Raw genomic sequence first — 16,288 nt, 5'->3', positions numbered from 1 at the left:
TGGAAGAATTAGTGTAGATTTTTAAAGGTGTCAACTTATTAATAGAGTAACATTGGTGTGATAAACGCTGAGTTTATATTTTTTAAAATACATTCTATTGATACTCCATGCTTTAGTTTTCAGGGTTGTTAAAAGGATATTCATTTAGTGAATCATGAAAATATGATGCATTGTGAAACTCTGACTTTCTTTTTTAAAATAGCAGTTAATTCATTGGAATTATTCATTGACATGTTTAACATTTTTCCTCTCCTCTCTGAGAACATTTTAAAATTATTTGTAATTAATCTGGCAATAACCCAGATGAAATTGTTTTAAAATTTATTTTTTAAAACAAAAGCTGGTGTTTATTTAAATTATCTATTCATGAGCTCCTGTTGCACAACTGAAAGAACTACAAATGTGGGTGTTTAGTTACAAACTCGGTCTTACCGATCATATTTTGCTAAAGATTGATATTCTAAAAGTCATGTGCTCCTAAAATTCTTTGCATTTCCTCCAGTTGCAAATAAAACATTTTATGGGTTCAAAAGCATATAAGGGTACTGCATATAACTCTCCTATAGTGAGATTGTGGTTACATTATTTCTGTAGAAATAAGAATTGCTTCCACAAAATAAGTTGTATTGTATTTTGGATTTTGGTTTTTTAAAAAAGCTCATGTTCTATTGTTAATATCGATGTTACTGTTTATGATATTCATATTCACAGTTGTCTTTCAGAGAAATCATCAATTTGTAAGGATTGAATTGAGGTGGGAAGAAGGGAATGACTACATTGGTGGAGTTATTTTGATATTTAATATGACAAATACACTAATAAACATTTTGGTTGAGTTTCCTGAAATATATGATCTTTAGAGTTATATACATACAGCTTTTAAAAAATGTGACAACAAGCATGTATTTTATATATCTATATATCTAAATGTTCTATAATAAAAGAGACCTGGTGTTTTTTATGATATAAATATGTGCTTTGGGACTTTTGGTGAATGATTATACTGTCTGCCATCATCTTTTTATGGTTCTATTTCAAAATGAACAGTCCACATGACAGCTTTGTTTGTCCTAAAATATGTTTAAAAAAGTAAATTTTACTTTGATTTATGAGTTAGATAGGATTTAGCATGTTCTATTTAAGATTTATTTCATTGTTGTTCTTAAGGCTATAGAATTATGTCATTTTATTATTTTGATATTATTTGTTAAACTTTACTTCCATCTCCCATGAAGATTAATGCTGACCACAGTCTATTACAATTGGTTAAGCCCCTACTGCACTTGAATTCCTTCCCATTTTTTTTTTAATTTTTAACAAAGGGTGATTTTCTGTTTAGAAATAATTTAATAAACAGCTAATTGGTAAGCACAAATATTTCAAATGGTTTAGATTACTAGATACTGATACAACTTCTTGAGGCACTTATAAAATAATTTTATTCATATACCGTTTCTGGGTACAGTTATCTAAATTTCTGATTTTGGAATGTATGCCAGGACAATTTGACTGTTTCACTGGAAGTATTTTTTTTTTCTTGTAAATCAAATATACTACTCTCTATTTATACCATAAAGGCAGTATCTCTTAAAGGCTAATATATCACTTGGAAACACATGTTTAATCAATTTTTGAAAAGGTGTTTTAAAGTTTATTTTAAAAATTGAGAATGCTAACCTATTTGCTACATAGAGCCAGATTATGTTAAAGTAGATTTAGGGGAAAAACAAAGAGGTGATCACAATACAGATTTTTGAGGTAGAGTACTTGAAAAAGTAGCCTTATAATTTAAGTAACTCTAATGGTATGTGATAATTGAAAGCAAAGACTTCCACAAAATTTTTCTGGTTATATTTCAACACAATATCCCAGCATATCCCTTATGTAGAGTAAGGCTGAAGACAACTTAATTGGTTGTATAAAAATGGATTTCTGAAGCCAACCAGTAACTTTTTTGTGCTCACCTAGATCTTTTAAAGGATTTAGAGATGATTCACAAACTAACAGTAAATGATGTGTTAGTTATGCTTTATATCTTCCATTATTATATCACCTACCTAAAACTCCAATGATATTCCTCTTCAGAAATATAGAAACAGGCCATTAGTCCTCTTTAAATAATATAAAACAAAGAGATGGATATAAAGCCTTATAAAATGTCTAAGAAGTATAGTCTCTACAAAACAACTAATTTTCCTTTGGGGTATTTTAATCTAATTAATTTGAGAAGAAAAAAGGATTACTTAAATTAGAATTTTCTTTCATGTGGAAAATGTTACAGAATAATTTCCATGGTGCAAACAAAGTGTAAAAATGGAATTTATTTTTTGCTTATCAGATAAAAATTAAATTTCATTTTATCATATGAACCTTTATCATATGAACTTTCATTTCTGAAATGATAAAAATTTTTGTTATGAAAATTAAGTATGCTTTTAAATGCTTTTCCAAAAAAAACCACAATGGATTCAAGTTAAGATGTTTTAATAAAATTGGTACTGAAATTTTATACAACTCTTAAAAGGAAAGAAAAAATAATATAGAATATATTTTTCAAATGCCAAACATACTAATTTCCCAATGTTTTTGTTTCATTTTAAATCTTTAAATTGCTGTATTCATTCTTTCTTTGATTAATTTTAGTACCATATTTGGGAACTCATGGTTTTTCATTGCAATTTATCATGTCACATTATATGTTATGCATTTTAATTATTCATGCCATTGTGTTAATTCACATTTCCATGTCTAACTATAAATTTGCTGATTTCTTTCTTTTGTTTCCATCATTATGTGCATTTAATTCATTGAAGAACAAGAAAAATATAACTCTTCCACAAAAGGTAAATATTAACATAACTTTTTAACCATTTAATATTGTTACTTTTAAAAATATAATATACAAGAGTTATATAACTGTATTTATTGAAATAATGGGCAAAATTAACAGGTAGCTATTTTCCTGAAATGATTTTGTAGTGTATTTGATATTAATTATTCATATTCTATGTTCACATCAAAGAGGAGAAGATTACTTTAAAATTAATGTTTTTAAAAATTTTTATTTAAAATTAATGGTTTTTTTTAAATTTATTTATCTACACTGACAACTAGAAAACAGTTCTCCTAGGAAAATGACATTTTCTTTGTTTCCGTTTGTTTGCATTCCCCTGCTCTCATACATAAAAGATTTAATTCTTCTATTCAGGGTACTACCTGGTAAAAGTAGAAAATTTCTGGATTTTACTTTCCAGATAGTGGTAACCTTAGTGAATGTTCTGGCCCTGGCTGCAGTCATACATCCGAGAAGCTGCTGCCTAAATGTTACTTCTGTTTGCCTCAATACTGTTAAAATACCCATTAATTTTATCTTTCTGAGGGTCATAGGAGAAGAAAACCATTCAGCATTTTGGTCTTTGCACTTGAATTTCAAATAGGTTGCAGGCTTCCCCCCACAGTCATATGCTGCCCACACCATTTTCTGTTCAGAGTTGCTGTTGGCCTGATAATTAACTATTTGAACATGAGTTTTCAGCTTAATGTGATAAGGTTAATTATATTTAATAATTATATAATTCTGTATAATTTAATAAAAGTACATTTTCTCAATATTTGAAGTGGACTGATTGAACTAATTTGTTGCCCATAGTAACAACAAATTGATTCAAAGCTAGTTCTGAAAGTAACATCATTCCTATTTTATGAATAAGGACACAAGTTCAGAGAGATTATGACATTTGCCCAAACTGCTTGTCAGTAGTAGACTACAAACCCAGATCTTTTTCCTTTCGACCTTTTCCACTATATGTTGGTGTATCCTATTTTAGTAAGTACAAATCCCAGATATATTATTTCTCACTCTTAGCATACTTAGTTATGCGTTATGTATCTCGGTATTACAAAGAGAACATTTTCAATTACATATTTAATCTGTATTTATAAAAATGTATTTAACAATATTTATATTCAGGCACTATACATATATATATTATTCTGGCATAGTGTCTGATATATTAGGCAATACATATATTAATTAAAAATTTAAAAAATTCAGTGAGATCAAGATGTTTTGGCCATAGATTTTGCATAGATTTCTAGCCATCCTGCTGCATTTTTACATCAGATATTGAAAACACAACATTAGATTCAGTAGTACAAGAATGACCAATGTACTTTTACTTAGATGCAGAAGAATGTAGTTGGATTTGCAGGATAAATTTTAGTGTGCTAAAAGTATTAGATTCATATTAGAAATGGGCCATGATCTAATTCCTTTATCCAAAAGAAAGAAAAATATAATAATTCTTCATTTAGAGCTCTTTCCATATATATTACTAGGCAAAAGCAGTACCTAGCTAAATAAAACAAAACAAAATCCATAAGTATAACCTAAAGTCTGCATGAAATATGCACATTTAGGGCATCTCTGCAGAGCATGTCAGTTTATGTGTTTATACAGTCAGTGTGTCCTGGCTGAGAGGTGTCATCACCTCTCCAAGCGTTCCTTGAAAACAGGATGTAGAAATGCCTCACAGAATAGACCACAGTTTTAGAAATAACCAAAGAAGCACATCCCAAAATGCATCCAGGAAGGTATAGGTCAGAAAAAGAATGCTGCGCCTCTCCTTAGGGATTTAAGATAACACAGTTTAGCCACTGAACGTGGCTCTCAAAATTTTGAAAGAATAGAAGCAAGCTCAAGAAATTTCATTAAAATCGTATTTTAAGCTCACATAACCCAAACGAAAGGAAAAGTTCACAGCATAGAAATCCTACTTCTGTGAGCTGAAGTTTATCTTTGCTGGGATCTATCTTATTAGAGAATTCAGGTTATTGTGAGTACATCCCAGATAAATGAAGACCAGTACACAAGCTAAGGGGTTCATTAGGGTTTATTTTTGATTAACTGTAGATGAACTTGTAGGACAACCAGTGGTTTCAGTTTGTCAGGGACTGAGAGTTTTCCCAAGATGCAAGACTTTCAGTGCTAAAACTGGGACAGTTCTAAGCAAACGAGGATGGTTGGTTACCCTTTAGGGGACCAGTCTATTAATTTTACAGCATATATTTGTAAAGTCACATAAAGAGAAGTGTAAAATACTCAAAGCATTACTAATGGTAGATAGGCTATATTGAGCACTTACTCTATGTCAGTGACTCTACTAAAAGTGTTACATATTTATCTCATTATATTTTCACAACAACCTGAGACCTAACTATTAGTATCTTTATTTTCCCACCGAAAAGCTAAAAGTTATATTAAAAACTTGGCCCCTTATCAGTCAGTATTTCATTTTGTAAATGATAGAATAGGAAACGAGACACAGATCCCTCTCCAGGGAACTTGTTCTCATCCACTTTGCTCTGTAGGCTCTTCAACATTCAGACAGCATTTACTGAGTAACTGCTTTGCATGCATCACCACGTAATTATAGTAACACATTTACAACTGCAAGGAAGGTTTTTTTCACCCCTGTTTTATTGAAATAGAGTGAAAGAGGTTAAGTTGAATGCCAAAGGTAAAAAAGCTGCTGTGAAGCAGAACCAGATTTTGAATCCACAGCCCATGTTCTGTGCTCCACACCATGTTCCTGTAACAATCACCAGTCAACACTGGGATTTTGGAGAAGCCCACTTAGTTTTTCCTCCCTTTCCCTATTGACCCAATTTTGCAGCATTCAGTTAAACCTTCTACATCTGGCCTCCTCCTCCAATTGCCATACAGATAACAAATCCTTTGGCTTGAAAGTTAACAAAGCTAACAAAGATAACACATCCTTTGGCTTGAAAAGTTAACCAAGGGACTATAAATGTTCATAGTACTTTGTTTAAGTTTTAACTCCCTCTTTTATGTTGAAAGCTGAAAGACCATATCATTTTAGTCTTCACAAACTGCTTTATAGGCCTATTTTAAATTATTCGTTCTAAAAGTAAGCCAATTTTTCCCTCTCTGCTACATTTCTTGGACAGTTTTAAAGAGCCCATGAATGTAGTTTGGGGGCATCGAAATAATGATATAAGAAGATCAAAACTGAACCAGAAATTAAATGACTTCAAGGTGAGAAAAATGTTATTGTCATAATAAATTTATGATTTATATGCCTTTAGATAGTATTTTTTAAGTGCATTAAGTTTTTGGCTCTTGGAAGCAATTTTGAATCATAACAAAACACATCATATTATCTCTTCTACAAATATGAATTTCCTTTATCATAATAGTGTGTAATTTATACACATGGAGAATGAAAGACAATTAAAGTAAGTAAATTATTATTTATAGGAACAAAGTAAATAGCATTTTGGTGCTTTTTGCTTTTCTGTTTCACTAATAAGATATGTAATAATTATGGTAACTAGATCATAGAGATTGTAACTAGATCATTAGGATTGTCTCTAGTCAACTATATTTTTAAGTACCAGGTTTCTTTAATAAGTTCTCAAATAAGTTAACTGTGTTTTCCTTCTTTAAATGTCAGCAAGAACAGCTTGATTGCTAAGTTATGCAAACTATATTTTCCATGAAACTTATAAGCATTAACTTTAATTTAGTGGAATTCAAGTAAAGAAGTGAAAAACATTAATTTTAGCAATTTTTGTACGGTTGTATAAATAAAAATTAAGCACATTTCAATAGCGTACTGTGGTTGTGAAACACTATAAGAACAAATTATGTACTCTTTTAAAAATAAGTAAACCAATTTTTGTGTTTTTCAGAATCAGCATTCTTTTAACTGTCATTAAGTAGCAAAGGTCTCAGTTTTATTTACATTTTTATTAGTAGTAGTAGATGCATATTAAGCCAGGTGAATCATTTTCTGTTATTGCGTGTTAAGATTTCGAAAATACAAGTTTCTTAATATTCCTGGGCATTGCTTCTCCCGAACACTTATTATGAATTTTAATGAATATTTACTCATAAATATTTAGAGCTCCATTAGGAAAAGTAATTTATCCATCTCTTTTTTTGGCACAATCTCATAAATATGTTGTCATTGTAGCCTTGTCTTTTAACTTCAGGATCCCAGAGGGTTAAGCAGATTGATTAGAAAAATTCAGAAGTAATGCTTTTGACCCTGTTTTCCCATTTGGTGATTCAGATGTGTTTATTTATAGTATCATAGGCTTTTAAAGCTTCAAAGGATTTAACACATATTAACCAAGACACAACTTGCAAGAGAGACCTAATTTAGGGAAAACAGATGTCTAACTATGGACAGGCTCTTTGATGTATTTTCTCTAAAGTTGTGTATGTTCCCCAAATATTGTAAAACACGGGAAAAGACTTTCAAAAATCAAATTTAAATTTAGCAGAATTGTGCCAATCAAGTCTTTCAGGATAGATTCTGTATCCATTAGTATTATTGGAGTAATGAGAAATTATGGCTAAACATTTTAGAGATCACTTGGTATAAATAACATGGCTTCCTCAGTGATTGGTTTTGTTATCCCCCAAAGAAGGCTTAATTACACAGGTTGCTTTTTATAAAAATTGTATTTGAAGTGCATCTTATGGGAGACAGTGTTCCCTCTCAAAACCTAAACACGCTTTTAAAAGCTGTTTAACTTCGTGTAACCCTGAAGGACAAGTTATATAACAAATTCTTTTATAAAAGCCTGACTTTCTTACTTGTCAGTGACTAGTATTTTCAGTGACACTCTGAGAATTGGCAGTTTTACATTGAGAAATTGTGTCTGGAGTTGGACATCCTGAGCTTCGTTTTAGAGAGTTCAATGGGAATAAGTATGCTAAAACAGGAGATGGTCTTGTGGTTTTTGGCTGCAGTGAGACTTAAGTGATTATATATAACAAATTGCCTCTTTCACATATGCCAGTGTTCAATTTCACTTATCTAAACATAGGTACTTTGCTCTAAAAGTCCGTAAGGCAATGTGGTATTTTCACTTATGTGTTACTCACTTATTGCATTTTCTGTTTCTCGTGCTGGTAGATGTATGTTTTATTGGTAGATAATGGGTAGATGTTTATTTTATTGGTAGATGCTGGGTAGGTGTTCTTTTATTGTTTATATTATTGTAGCATAATCCTTAACATCCAAGAGAATTATATAAGGGAAAATGGGAAACTACTTGGAACATTTTTACACTTACAAGTTGAAAGGAGTCATTTTATTCCAAGAAAATGTGCCAGAACTAGGGCATTTCTATGTAGTCAAAATATTTTAAACATTTAATCTTTATGTATGGTATATATGTGTGTGAAGATGTAGAAGTTGGATATACACTACATTAAAGTTTCTCACTATGTTTGCATGACTCCAAAAATAAGGATCAACATGAAAATAAAACATTGCAGTTGGCCCACAGCATCCATGGGTTCCACAATGGTGGCTTTAACCAACCATGGATCAAAAATGTTTGGGAAAAAAATGATTGGTAGCATCTGTACTGAATATGTACAGTTTTTTTTCTTGTCATTGTGCTATAAACAATACAGTATAACAGATTTTTGAGATTTTTTAAAGTCATAAGCCATTTAATAATACGAAAGGGATAGATTTAGAAAAATGCATATAGGCACTATTTACATGACATTTTCCTTGTATTGGCTCTTATAAGTAACCTAGAGATGAAAGTATATGAGATGGGGTGCTTAGGTTATATGCAAATACTATGCCATTTTATATAAGAAACTTGAGCATCAGTGAATTTTGGTACATATGGTGGGGGGGTTCCCGGAATCAATCTTGAACAGTTATTTTTTAAATTGGGAAAATAACATGATAGAAAATAGTGGTGTAAAATACAACTGGTGAATTTTTTTCCTCATGACACCTGTAGTCAATTAGAAAATTTTAAAATCTGGAAATTAGGTAATAAAGCAAGAGACAAAGTCATTGAGATTCCTATTTTTGCAAATATAAAAAAATAAGTATTTTAACAATACCCTATTAAAATACTATAGAATCGTAGACTACAACTGATAGAAGGTTCTCTGAGTCGTCTCTTCTTTTTACAGATAAAAACTCTGTAATGGAGGGATATATCAGGAATTGATCAAAAGGACATTGAGGAACTGATGAATGGTGGTAGATCTAGGACTGTAATCTATGCCTAGTAATTCCAATTCCTAGGTTCTTACTATTTTGCCACATTGATTCCAGGTATATGCAGAATGCTTATCCATATAAACAATTCCTATTTCTCTAAAGTCTAAAAAACTGTGGGCAGAGACTAGTATTGTATTTTTGAATTTTCAAATAAACCATCTTTCTTGATATATTTTAAGATATAATTTATACATTAAATATTTCAGATCTGATCTTCCTGTTCAGTCTTGGTATAGTCTATACTGATTCAATTAGCTAAACCTTTTTCATGTTTTCTTGTTCATCTCAGCTTTTTTTTTCACTGCAGTCAATAACTGAGGCATAGGAGGTGTGTCATTTATATTCTTCTGTCTACCTGACAACTTCCAAATAAGTAGTCATTTATCACTGCTCTTCCTGAGAGATGTACTGGAACAAGAATGGGACTGCACTATCATGGAACACTCATTGTGTTGCTATACAGCAAGGAAGCAGAGATGCTAATTTTTTCATTCATAAAATATGATAGCACATCATAGTTAACTAGACAGGCTTAAATATCCTGTCCAGATGTTATCGTGTGTCAACTTTGATACATATATGAGCTGAACTTGTTAAAAAATAATTTTTACATTAATAAAAGTTCTACTTATTTCTGTCCTTTTACAGTCATATTTCATCTAATGTTTGAAAATATTAGGAGGTTTAACAATATATTAATATAAATTATTTTTTGCCTACAAACACAAACATCTGAAATTTCAAATTCATTTTAATTTCAAGGTGCATAGAGAGAAATGTGAAAGATTTAAGGAATTTTGAGATCCAAACAAATTTATTTTTATATAAATTAAATTTATGAATAATATTTTAAATATATTAATGCAAGTTTAAATTATAAGCATCCTAAATTATATATAACTATAATGTTTACAATATTTTAAAGCAAATTACAAATATGTGATAAGTCGAAGAGGTTTCCTAGAAAATTACATTATCTCTTTGAAGGAGGTTATATTATAGAAAATTTTAAATGATAGATTAGGGAAGATTTATTAAGGATTTTTGAGGGCATTTTTAAAGTCATAGGCCTTTTAATAATATGAAAGGGATAGATCTAGAAAAATGCATATAGGACAAACAAGATTATAAAATGATTTTAGTTTCGTCATAGATTTGTTAAAGATCATTGATAACACTAAATTAGGAATCCTTAGCAAAGAATATGAAAAGAGTAGTTATTTTAATATCTTTATTTTTAATACTAATAGTTTACATTTGAAAATTGTAATAATTACAGTACTTTGTAAATTATATTTATTTTTCTTATCTTGCATACTCCAGTCAGATTCTTTCTTGTTGAACTTTAGAAGACAAGAAATTATTTCACAAATATGGGTTTCATTTAACTCTTAAAAATAAGTTCGTTTTATACTTTCTTAATTTTAACATTGGAGTGATTTGTGACATACATAGATTAATATTAAAAAAGCCATAGTTTGGAAAGAACAGTGTATATAAAGTTGGAATAAATAAAATGGATCTTGTTCAATAAATACATTTTTGTAAACTAATATGTGCTTTTTGAAAGTACCATTTTTTAAAACATAAGACACGTAATTCAGTTTGTACCTTATAGTGAAATATTTCAACCCTTCAACCTCATTTTTATAAAATTGCAATATTACATCTGAGGAACTAGGATACACACATTTTTGATATATAATTACAAAATCTGTAATTAATGCTGAAATATAGTCTATAGTAAATATCCTTATCTTTTGACTTTTTATATACATAAGCTAAATTTTCATTAAAAGACTAAGTGAAATTGCATGATTATATTTCTTGTAAAAAATGAGGTATTATTTAGCTCTTGATTATGTGGCATTTATGAAATTTTTAAAAATAAAAACCACATAGCCTCCCAGTTTTACATTTTCTATAAAGAAATAGCAACTGGCATTTTAATGATTTAGTTAGTTTACAATACCATTAACATTCAGAATGTTCCTAAAATGTGAATGTAATGCTAGGATTTGTGGAGTAATTGGAAAATACTTTATTTACTATTTTAGTTTTGCTCTTGGGTTTAAAATTGTTAAAATAATATAAAAATTTTAAATGACAGTAATCTTTTTTTAAAGGAAGATATTTGAGCTGTCTGAGTTACAGTTAATTTTACTTACACTAAGAGACTAGAGAGACAGTCACATTTCAAGAATTCAATTAACTTTTAATGATTTCTACTATTCTCCATATAAATCATATAACTTATTGGAATCGTGCCTTCTGGTTCAAATTTGTGGTAATTATCTTATTTTATAAATTTGTCTTAATATTTGGCTTGACACATCTGTAATACAGAAATAATGTCATTTTATTCTAGATATATAGTTGAAAAATAAACATGGAAATCATGTAAACTCTTTAGCAAAGTTAAAGAATTTACACTGAAGGTTTTTCAGTGATTATGAAAAAACTTTTACTGAAGCACATTAACTTGTATAAACAGTTATTTCAGAATATGCATTAAGGCACATGTCATTGGGAAATAATGAAAAGTACTAAAAAAATGTGTGTGATATTATGTAATTATCTGGCTTTTTGCTACAAGTAAATAATGATAAGCTATTAGCATTTTGGTTTTGTTGTTGGAATCCGAGAGCAAGCAGTGAGGATAGCATAGCAACTACATCTTTGATTGAGAGTCAAGGGAGTCTGCTCATTATTTTGAATCATAATGTTAATTTGGAGATTTTTTTTTTACTTTCACAGATTAAATAAAGTCAGTTTTAACTTCATTGGGAGTAAATATAGTATAGTAATGATTTGAGGAAGGTAAAATGAAATCATTTAGAACCATTTTTAGATTCATTTTAGTTATATTACCAGTCTTTTTATGATTTAGTTTTACATTTTGCAAATAAAGATTTAAATGCAGCTGTAGCATAAGCTAAGTAATCCTATTAATGTTTAGAGAAATGAAGTGTTGTCCTAGCAAGGTTCACTCCCTAGATCTGTGTCAGACTGCTTCTGGCCCATAGCTATTGGGATATAATTATCAGTGTCTAAGTAACCATCTACCCTGAAAATTACATGGCACTAAAAGTAGAGGCTGCAAAGCTGTGGGCTAATCAATGTCAACATATTTTTAAATAAAGTTAATATCATTTTATGAGAATAGTTAAGCTAACACCATTTAAGTCTGTTTTTATTACAAATTGAGATTGTTTTGAGTTGCTTTAAGCTTTAATTATAGAGCAGAACTAAATTTGCAGTCCATTTGACTTACTCAAAACTCAAAGCAGATGATTGAGCATGTACCCAGAAGAACTCACACTATAGGCAAAAGACAGAGAGCAGATATTTTCACAGTTTCTATATTGCATGTGTCTTTTGTAAATACAAATCACATTTTTCAGTAACTGTCTCAGTTTCTACTCTTTTTTTTGAAATTTATTATTATTATACTTTAAGTTTTAGGGTATATGTGCACAATGTGCAGGTTTATTACATATGTATCCATGTGCCATGTTGGTGTGCTGCACCCAGTAACTCGTCATTTAACATTAGGTATATCTCCTAATGCTATCCCTCCCCCCTCCCCCACCCACAACAGTCCCCAGAGTGTGATATTCCCCTTCCTGTGTCCATGTGTTCTCATTGTTGAATTCCCACCTATGAGTGAGAACATTCAGTATTTGGTTTTTTCTCCTTGCAATAGTTTGCTGAGAATGATGGTTTCCAGTTTCATCCATGTCCCTACAAAGGACATGAACTCTTCCTTTTTTGTGGCTGCATAGTATTCCATGGTGTATATGTGCTACATTTTCTTAATCCAGTCTATCGTTGTTGGACATTTGGGTTGGTTCCAACTCTTTGCTATTGTGAATAGTGCCGCAATAAACATACATGTGCATGTGTCTTTATAGCAGCATGATTTATAATCATTTGGGTATATACCCAGTAATGAGATGGCTGGGTCAAATGGTACTTCTAGTTCTAGATCCCTGAGGAATCGCCACACTGACTTCCACAATGGTTGAACTAGTTTACAGTCCCACCAACAGTGTAAAAGTGTTCCTGTTTCTCCATATTCTCTCCAGCACCTGTTGTTCCCTAATTTTTTAAAGATCGCCATTCTAACTGGTGTGACATGGTATCTCATTGTGGTTTTGATTTGCATTTCTCTGATGGCCAGTGATGATGAGCATTTTTTCATGTGTTTTTTGGCTGCATAAATATCTTGTTTTGAGAAGTGTCTGTTCATGTCCTTTGCCCACTTTTTGATAGGGATGTTTGTTTTTTTCTTGTAAATTTGTTTGAGTTCATTGTAGATTCTGGATATTAGCCCTTTGACAGATGAGTAGGTTGCAAAAATTTTCTCCCATTCTGTAGGTTGCCTGTTCACCCTAATGGTAGTTTCTTTTGCCATGCAGAAGCTCTTTAGTTTAATTAGATCCCATTTGTCAATTTTGGCTTTTGTTGCCATTGCTTTTGGTGTTTTAGACATGAAGTCTTGCCCATGCCTATGTCCTGAATGGTATTGCCCAGGTTTTCTTCTAGGGTTTTTATGGTTTTAGGTCTAACATTTAAGTCTTTAATCCATCTTGAATTAATTTTTGTATAAGGTGTAAGGAAGGGATCCAGTTTCAGCTTTCTACATGTGGCTAGCCAGTTTTCCCAGCATCATTTATTAAATAGGGAATCCTTTCCCCATTGCTTGTCTTTGTCAGGTTTCTCAAAGATCAGATGGTTGTAGATATGCGGCATTATTTCTGAGGGCTCTGTTCTATTCCATTGATCTATATCTCTGTTTTGGTACCAGTACCATGCTGTTTTGGTTACTGTAGCCTTGCAGTATAGTTTGAAGTCAGGTAGCATGATGTCTCTGGCTTTGTTCTTTTGGCTTAGGATTGACTTGGTGATGCAGGCTCTTTTTTGGTTCCATACAAACTTTAAAGTAGTTTTTTCCAATTCTGTGAAGAAAGTCATTGGTAGCTTGATGGGAATGGCATTGAATCTATAAATTACCTTGGGCAGTACGGCCATTTTCACGATATTGATTCTTCCTACCCATGAGCATGGAATGTTCTTCCATTTGTTTGTATCTCTTTTATTTCACTGAGCAGTGGTTTGTAGTTCTCCCTGAAGAGGTCCTTCCCATCCCTTGTAAGTTGGATTCCTAGGTATTTTATTCTGTTTGAAGCAATTGTGAATGGGAGTTTACTCATGATTTGGCTCTCTGTTTGTCTGTTATTGGTGTACAAGAATGCTTGTGAGTTTTGTACATTGATTTTGTATCCTGAGACTTTGCTGAAGTTGCTTATCAGCTTAAGGAGATTTGGGGCTGAGACAGTAGGGTTTTCTAGATATACTATCATGTCATCTGCAAACAGGGACAATTTGACTTCCTCTTTTCCTAATTGAATACCCTTTATTTCCATCTCCTGCCTGATTGCCCTGGCCAGGACTTCCAACACTGCGTTGAATAGGAGTGGTGAGAGAGGGCATCCCTGTCTTGTGCCAGTTTTCAAAGGGAATGCTTCCAGTTTTTGCCCATTCAGTATGATATTGGCTGTGGGTTTGTCCAAGATAACTCATTATTTTGAGATACATCCCATCATTACCTAATTTATTGAGAGTTTTTAGCATGAAGCGTTGTTGAATTTTGTCAAAGGCCTTTTCTGCATCTATTGAGATAATCTTGTGGTTTTTGTCTTTGGTTCTGTTTATATGCTGGATTACATTTATTGATTTGTGTATGTTGAACCAGCCTTGCATCCCAGGGATGAAGCCCACTTGATCATGGTGGATAAGCTTTTTGATGTGCTGCTGGATTTGGTTTGCCAGTATTTTATTGAGGATTTTTGCATCAATGTTCATCAAGGATATTGGTCTAAAATTCCTTTTTTTGTTGTGTCTCTGCCAGGCTATGGTATCAGGATGATGCTGGCCTCATAAAATGAGTTAGGGAGGATTCCCTCTTTTTCTATTGATTGGAATAGTTTCAGAAGGAATGGTACCAGCTCCTCCTTGTACCTCTGGTAGAATTCGGCTGTGAATCCATCTCATCCTGGCCTTTTTTTGGTTGGTAAGCTATTGATTATTGCCACAATTTCAGAGACTGTTATTGGTCTATTCAGAGATTCAACTTCTTTCTGGTTTAGTCTTGGGAGGGTGTATGTGTCGAGGAATTTATCCATTTCTTCTAGATTTTCTAGTTTATTTGCATAGAGGTGTTTATAGTATTCTCTGATAGTAGTTTGTATTTCTGTGGGATCAGTGGTGATATCCCCTTTATCATTTTTTATTGTGTCTAATTGATTCTTCTCTCTTTTCTTCTTCATTAGTCTTGCTAGCAGTCTATCAATTTTGTTGATCTTTTCAAAATCCAGCTCCTGGATTCATTAATTTTTTGAAGGGTCTTCTGTGTCTCTATTTCCTTCAGTTCTGCTCTTATTTTAGTTATTTCTTGCCTTCTGCTAGCTTTTGAATGTGTTTGCTCTTGCTTTTCTAGTTCTTTTAATTGTGATGTTAGGGTATCAATTTTGGATCTTTCCTGCTTTCTCTTGTGGGCATTTAGTGCTATAAATTTCCCTCTACACACTGCTTTGAATGTGTCCCAGAGATTCTGGTATGTTGTGTCTTTGTTCTCATTGGTTTCAAAGAACATCTTTATTTCTGCCTTCATTTCGTTATGTACCCAGTAGTCATTCAGGAGCAGGTTGTTCAGTTTCCATGTAGTTGAGCGGTTTTGAGTGAGTTTCTTAATCCTGAGTTCTAGTTTGATTGCACTGTGGCCTGAGAGACAGTTTGTTATAGTTTCTGTTATTTTACATTTGCTGAGGAGTGCTTTACTTCCAACTATGTGGTCAATTTTGGAATACGTGTGGTGTGGTGTGGTGCTGAAAAAAATGTATATTCTGTTGATTTGGGGCGGAGAGTTCTGTAGATGTCTATTAGGTCCGCTTGGTGCAGAGCTGAGTTCAATTCCTGGGTATCCTTGTTAACTTTCTGTCTCATTGATCTGTCTAATGTTGACAGTGGGGTGTTAAAGTCTCCCATTATTATTGTGTGGGAGTCTAAGTCTCTTTGTAGGTCACTAAGGACTTGCTTTATGAATCTGGGTGCTCCTGTATTGGGTGCATATATATTTAGGATAGTTAGCTCTTCTTGTTGAGTTGATCCCTTTACCTTTATGTAATGGCCTTCTTTGTCTCTTTTGATCTTTGTTG

General features: G+C 31.9%; 1 protein-coding gene across 49 annotated transcripts in view; it reads left to right on the top strand.

The window, feature by feature from the left end:
* The window catches only part of RIMS1 (regulating synaptic membrane exocytosis 1), a 515,539-nt gene that overhangs the window by 395,644 nt on the left and 103,607 nt on the right, over positions 1-16,288 (top strand). For 23 of the 49 annotated variants that reach the window (XM_032153391.2, XM_058435216.1, XM_058435226.1 and 20 more), the window contains one exon: positions 2,814-2,843. The exons of the other annotated variants lie outside the window; for them this stretch is intronic. In XM_032153391.2, coding sequence (XP_032009282.1) covers positions 2,814-2,843 — 30 coding nt within the window. The remainder of the gene's footprint in view (positions 1-2,813; positions 2,844-16,288) is intronic. 49 annotated transcript variants of the gene reach the window in all.

This window comes from Hylobates moloch, unplaced genomic scaffold (assembly GCF_009828535.3).
Source record: "Hylobates moloch isolate HMO894 unplaced genomic scaffold, HMol_V3 SCAFFOLD_2, whole genome shotgun sequence".
NCBI classification, from domain to species: Eukaryota; Metazoa; Chordata; class Mammalia; order Primates; family Hylobatidae; genus Hylobates; species Hylobates moloch.
The sequence above is the reverse complement of the archived record's forward strand: the minus strand, read 5'-3'. Positions and strand labels throughout refer to the sequence as shown.